This window comes from Sceloporus occidentalis, unplaced genomic scaffold (assembly GCF_023333645.1).
Source record: "Sceloporus occidentalis isolate IW3139 unplaced genomic scaffold, rSceOcc1.0.p SCAF_1, whole genome shotgun sequence".
NCBI classification, from domain to species: Eukaryota; Metazoa; Chordata; class Lepidosauria; order Squamata; family Phrynosomatidae; genus Sceloporus; species Sceloporus occidentalis.
The window spans coordinates 3,905,576-3,911,763 of NW_028316981.1; the positions used below are offsets into that span (position 1 = coordinate 3,905,576).

The 6,188-nt window shown below is 45.6% G+C and overlaps 1 protein-coding gene across 1 annotated transcript; it reads left to right on the forward strand.

Annotated features, from left to right (window-relative positions):
- The first annotated feature begins 1,257 nt into the window (after positions 1-1,257).
- Positions 1,258-5,877, forward strand: LOC149320416 (zinc finger protein 24-like). The gene is made up of 2 exons (XM_089502532.1): positions 1,258-1,723; positions 5,811-5,877. Exons 1-2 carry the CDS (start codon positions 1,319-1,321, stop codon positions 5,865-5,867), a joined length of 462 nt encoding a protein of 153 aa, XP_089358658.1. The 5' UTR covers positions 1,258-1,318; the 3' UTR covers positions 5,868-5,877.
- The last annotated feature ends 311 nt before the right edge of the window (positions 5,878-6,188 follow it).

Consider the following 6,188-nt stretch of genomic DNA (forward strand, 5'->3'; position numbering starts at 1 on the left):
AGGGGAGGGGTACCCTAAGTGGGGCTTTGTGGGGGAGGAAGGGAGAGAGGAGAAGAGGAGTCCTGACCAGTCTCCCAGAGACCCTTCCTTCCCCAGAGAGATGGGGGCAAGAGGGGGAGGAGGAGACCCCTGTCTGTGGAGCAAAGGGGGAGGCAGATGTGGGGTTGTTGTTTTTGGAAGGGGTCCACTTCAAGGAATGGATGGAGCTGGAAAAGGTTCTCCAGGAGAGAGGGAGAATTGCCCCCAGTCAGTCCCTGCTTTACATTCTCTCATAGATATCCCCAGGTGCCAGGCACATGGACAGTTGTGGGCTACGTAAATGAAAATGGCCTAAGGCCCTGTACAGACTGGCAAAAAGCACCAGACTGTGGGTGGAGCCATGGCACAGCATCTTCACGCTGGAAGCTGGGACTCTGTCATCAGGGTGCCATTTTGGCGTTCGCCAATCCACATGGCACACACCACAATGATGCACCTCTGGCACAGCACCAAAGGGGCATCATCAAGCTGCTGTTATGAGGGGTTTTTTGAGGTCAGATTGGGGCTGTGGCATTCGGTTGTCATGGCACTGATCTGTCCAGTAATGGGGCAGCTAGATGCCACCCCTAAATGTAGGACGTTTGGGATTAAACCTACCAATAAAACCATTAAACGGACCTGGGGGTCGAGATTGTAAATGGCCACAATAAAAGTTTATGCTTACATTGCAACCATAGATTTGATACAAAGCCGCAGGGCCTGAATGCTAGGTTTTTCTTTGCTTTCAATAAACTTTGCTTTTGACTATAAGTCCTGGATCTGCTTTATAGCATGAAAGGAGAACATTGGCACAGAGTTCCTGACAATGTGTTTGCTATCAGAGGACTCCACAAATGTCTGCTTCCCTGTGTGGATGTGTGTGCCTTCAAGTCGCCTGTCAACTCATGGTGACCCCATGCATTTTGTAAGATTTTATTAGCCAGAGTATTCAGAGGTGGTTTTTCCAGTTCCTTCTTCTGAAATACAGCCTACAAGCACTTGGTATTTGTTGGTGATCTCCTATCGAAGTACTAACCAGGGCTAACTCTACTTAACTAACAAGATCAGACAGCATCTGGAACCTCTAGGCAAGGTACTCATACCAAGATATTAATTCTTATCACAACAGCGTACATTGATGGCGATCTGTAAATATCTGATATCATCTATAGTAATGCAACAATGTATTGGCTTTACAGGGTGTTTGAGTGGAGCATCTTTGAGACATCTTTGCCTGAGATAGATGGAGGAGAAATAAGTTTGATCCTGTTTGTGGCTTCGTTGATGTACTAAAACACAGATGGATGACCCAGACTCACTTGGTCCTGAAGGAGGAAGAGGCCCTGATGGCCTCATTGCAGAGGATACTGGGGGATTCTGGGAGAGGACGGTCCAGAGGTCCCTGGGTGAGGGCCTGGCCAGTTCAGACATGCAGCACCAGCGCTTCAGCCAGTTCTCCTATGAAGAAGGCGATGGGCCCCGGGAAGTTTGCAGCCAACTCCACCATCTCTGCCGCCAATGGCTGAAGCCAGAGCGACACACCAAAAATGAGATCCTGGACCTGGTGATCTTAGAGCAGTTCCTGACCATCTTGCCCCCAGATATGAAGAACTGGGTCAGGGAATGTGGGGCAGAGACCTGTTCCCAGGCAGTGGCCCTGGCAGAGGGTTTCCTTCTTAGTGAGGCGGAGGAGAAAGAGCAGCAGGTGAGAGCGTTTTCTCATAGTGCAAAAGTGAGCAAGGTCTGGCTCTAGGTTGCCTTTTTTGAGCTTCTGGTTACTTCAAGGGGCAAAGCCCTCTGAACAGATTCTGCTGAAATGCGGTGCCCTCTGATTTGGCTTTGCTAAGGACCAGTATAGGGAAGATCCACCTTGTTATGGAACACAGCCACCATGTTATTTTCATTCCAAAACAAACATAACAAATTACCAACAATAGCATTGTGGCTACAGAGTGGTCAGGTAGATATATCTATACAGTAGCAAAAGCTTTTCATTTTTGCTTCACATATGTTTGTTACAGTTCCTCCTTAAAAACACACAGACGTATGTATGTATGTGTGTGTGTGTTTCCTGAATTGCTGGGATCCAGGGAGGACACCCACACTTGCTATGCTTTTAGGGGACTTTGGTACTTAGCTCAAAGGAGCAACCTGGTTCAGCCAGGTAACAGCAGTCTCAGGGAGTCAGCCCAACTATACTCATCTCAGAACTCCAGAAGCATCTCAAATAGCTGTTATTAAAGGAGAATAATCAAAATGCTCTCTCACACACATACACACAAGCAACCACCCACGCACACAAAAATTAGGAAACAAAGGTAGAAGTGGGATTAGAGGTGAGACTTTGCTTCGAGTGTCCTGGGTCTTGATTCCAATTGCTGAGGGTCCAGAATGGAGAGAGAGGGCTCAATAGTTCCCGCGATACATGCGATTGGTGAGCGTATTGAAGTGCGACAGCTGAGCAAACCAACAGAGTGTCTGCCTGCAATTGGACTGAGCTACTGAACTGTCAGGCAGGGCTGATATTTATACTGTTTTGGGGGCAGAAAGCCAAAATCTAAAGGGGTGGTAAATGCTTTCCCGGGTTGGAAAGAATAGCACAAATGGGTAGATGATTCATATGCATTCCTTGGGACAAAGGGTTTAGGCTTCTTCTGGCTTCTGGCTGACATCCCCTTGCCTAGCCAAATCCATTGTTCCTCTCTATATACAAAATAGGATTATCTTTGGGATTTTGTTAATCCCATTAAGGTTGGTGTCCTACTTTTGCTAGCTTTAGCTCTTGCCAGTCTAAGATTTGCCTGCCTACTCCACGTCACCCACCCTAGTGCTTCTTGATTAATGCTGTATCAAGTATAGGAGAGATCATGGGTATGGGATCATGGGAGAGACCAAATATTGGGTAACATAACTATATAAATTGGTACAAAGTGGCAAAAGATTTCCATTGTAAGTCAAAGAAGGGCTTTCCAGATATTATTGCTGTGGGCTCTATAAAATTGTTTGTGTTTTAGCATATACAATAAAACAAAACAAACAATAAGCTATTTGCCCCCAACAAGCTGGCTACTCATTTTAGTGACCTCAGAAGGATGCAAGCCTGAGTCAAGCATGAGCCCCTTTAGCTGGGATTGAATTTGCAACCTTATTTGTTTATTTATGGTATTTATACCCCGCCTTTCAACCCTAAAGGCTATTATTTTTAATTAGCTGGTTCCCTGCCCTCAGGCTTACAATCTAAAAGACACAACACAAAAGGAGAAGGGAATGGTGGTGGAAAGGGGAACAGGTCCAGTGGTTATTCTCTCCCTCTGAGGCCTGGACCAAGGCAGATGGACTGGAGGGAGGTCTCTTCTTTAGGCTAGCCCTGGTGGAGATGGGCCTGCTTGTTCATTCCCTCACAGGCCGAAGGATGACAGTTATAAGGGAGGGCTCTCTTATGGCTTTGAGTGAGTGGCTGTAGTACAGGCATTTAACCTCTGTGCCACGGTGACCCAGGGTGCAAATGCACTTGAGAAATCACCCAGGGTCAGGGGCTTTCCCAGCAAATAATGATCACCAATTAGCAGGCACTACTCCTCCTTAGCATATCCTTCCACCGTGAGGCCCTGCCATCAACAACAGAACAATACACAGATTAGAAACGTCAGGAATAAACTCTTCTAGGACATGGCCACACAGCCTTCCGAAAAACCCACAAAAAACTATGCCGGCCATGAAAGCCTTCAATTTCACATCAGAACCTAAAAGACTTTTTTCCACAACATGATGTTGTATGTTTTTCAGTTTTGAAGAGGAAATAAAAAGGCAAACTGCTTCTTATCCTTTGGGAAGGTGGGCACAATGGTGCAGCTTGAATACCGCTGATCGGTCTGTGTTTCCTCACCCTCCAGCCTGACTTATGAGTGGTAGGGAGATAGGAGCATGTTCCATTTCCACAGAAATTTTTGTTTAAGATAGAATGTGCCCCTTCTCTACACTCAGCGCATTACCTTCCTTCAGGAGGAGCATGTTTACATCACCTCCAGATCTGTGCACGCATTTTGAAAACACACAGAGCACACATTGTTGTTTTGGAGTCCCAAGAGGAGCTCTCAGAGGGATAACATATACAAAAATCACATTTTGTGCAACAAAGATGGCCCCCGCCTTGGGTTTCAGAATGGAAACAGATTCATGAGAGGTTCCTAGGGAACCCTAGAATCTAGGGAACTCCAAAAGGTAAGCCTCAAAAAGGGGAACCCCCAAAAGTGGAACTCCAGAAAATTAGGACCCAAAGAGCTAGAACCCCAAAATCAGGGAGGCAGGACCAAGAGTGAACCCTCTAAAAAGGCTCCTTAGGACTGGAGCATGGCTTTGGCACAGCTTCCGGACTCTTAGGACGCATGCATCATTTAAACTGCATACTTCCAAAGTGACCCAAAGCAGCTTATTTTGGCCTGCCTGTATGGAGCCAAAGGTAACGTAAACAGATGAAGAACTACTCTTATGTTTTTAGTATGTTGGTATGAAATATGATGTATAGATATATAAATCTGGTAAGTAAAAAAATAAGACTAACAATTGGGAAATGGTTGTACAGTAGTCCCTCCAAGTTCACTGGACTTAAGGGTGAAGGACCTCCGTAAATGTAGAAAAAACACAAATAAAAAAACCTTTTTGCCCAAGAGTACACCTCTCTAGGAATCTCCAGGTCCTCCAATGCAACTTTATGGTCAACATCTGCCCAAGAGTACACCTATGAGAAGTACACTTTGCCCAAGAGTACACCTATGAGAAGTACACTTTCCCCAGAAGTACAGCTGTGAGATGTACATGTTTCATCAAACTAAAAGCGGCATGTGCTTCACCCCTTTTGGGGAGCAATCTCTTAGTTCCACCTCCCTGATTTGGGGGTTCCGCTTTTGGGGTTCTATTTTTGGGGTTCCATTTTTGGGATCTCCAAGTCTTCCAGCGCAACTCTGTGGTCAACATATGCCAGATGTTGGTCATAGAAACATGCAGGAGGACATACAAACGCCTAGAGAAGTGTTTTGTCTAGGAACGTCTTGTTTCACCAGCACAACTCTGGTCAACCTCTGGCAGAGGTGTGCTGGAGGACTTAGAGATTCCTAGTAAGAATATATTAATCAGATCCGCAAAAGTCAAAGCTGCAGATGCAGAGGGCCAACTGCATCATGTTTTATGTGTAGATCAAGCTGCTTGGATTTCCTTGCCCTTTATAGAGGCCCCTTAGAGGTCCACCAAAGAGCAATGACTTGTATGAGGGAGATACTGTATGGAATGGAGATACTAGCTAAGTTTGGCTTCCTGGGAATTCAGGCAAACTGGGGGGGGGGGGGGGGGAGAGGATTAGAATGTATAAAAGCAGGAGGGACTGGGAGGTTCTCCACTGAGAATCAGCTAAAGAATCAGACTCAGAGAAGGATTCTGATGAGAGAGAAGTCTCTTTCTGAGTAAATTCTAGACATTGTAAACAAAGGCAAGTACGCTACGTAAGATATTAAATTGTTAAGTTGATGACACTTGGGACCCTAGTCCTTATATATTTAGGGAGAGTATGAAAAGGGTAGTAAAAGCAGGGTAGGTCTCAGTGATGAGGGGCCTTATGCGGAGGATATTAAAAGGTAACTTTGGGCACATAAGGAAGGTGCCATCACAGCCTCAATTTAGTTGTGTCCCAGTATAAAATCAGGCTTGATTTCCTCTCAGAGGCATTTGTCTTTCTGATGGTCCATAGAAAACGGTAAAGCTATACACATATAGATCATCTCCATTTGTACTTTCTGCAGGTGTGCATTCGTCCAAGATGGTCTCCAAATGTAAGGAGGAAGGAGAACCAACATTGAAAGCTTTCTCCATGGAAGAAACTGCAGGAAAGATGACTTTGGAACAGGTTAACATTCACCCCTTCCTTATTTATAATAGAGCCACTGGGAGTTTGTCAGTCTGGGATGCTGTGAGTGGTCAGATGTTATGGGTGGTCATCCTCTGTCCTGCAGTGGATCAACTGATCAGTGCTTTCTGCCTCCTTGTCCTTGCTTTCCTCCTCAGTCCATCAGAGCCAGGGGTGGTGGGACTGGGGTTACTGTCAATGAGAAATCTAGATAACCAAGAATCCCTGTTTCCCTTCATGCCCTAATCTTCATGTTAAAGAAAAGGAGTTTCTT

Coding starts and splice junctions, on each gene's coding strand:
- LOC149320416 (XM_089502532.1), top strand. CDS start 1,319: ATGGATGACCCAGACTCACTTGGTCCTGAAGGAGGAAGAGGCCCTGAT. Junction 1,724..5,810: donor CGGAGGAGAAAGAGCAGCAG/GTGAGAGCGTTT, acceptor TACTTTCTGCAG/GTGTGCATTCGTCCAAGATG.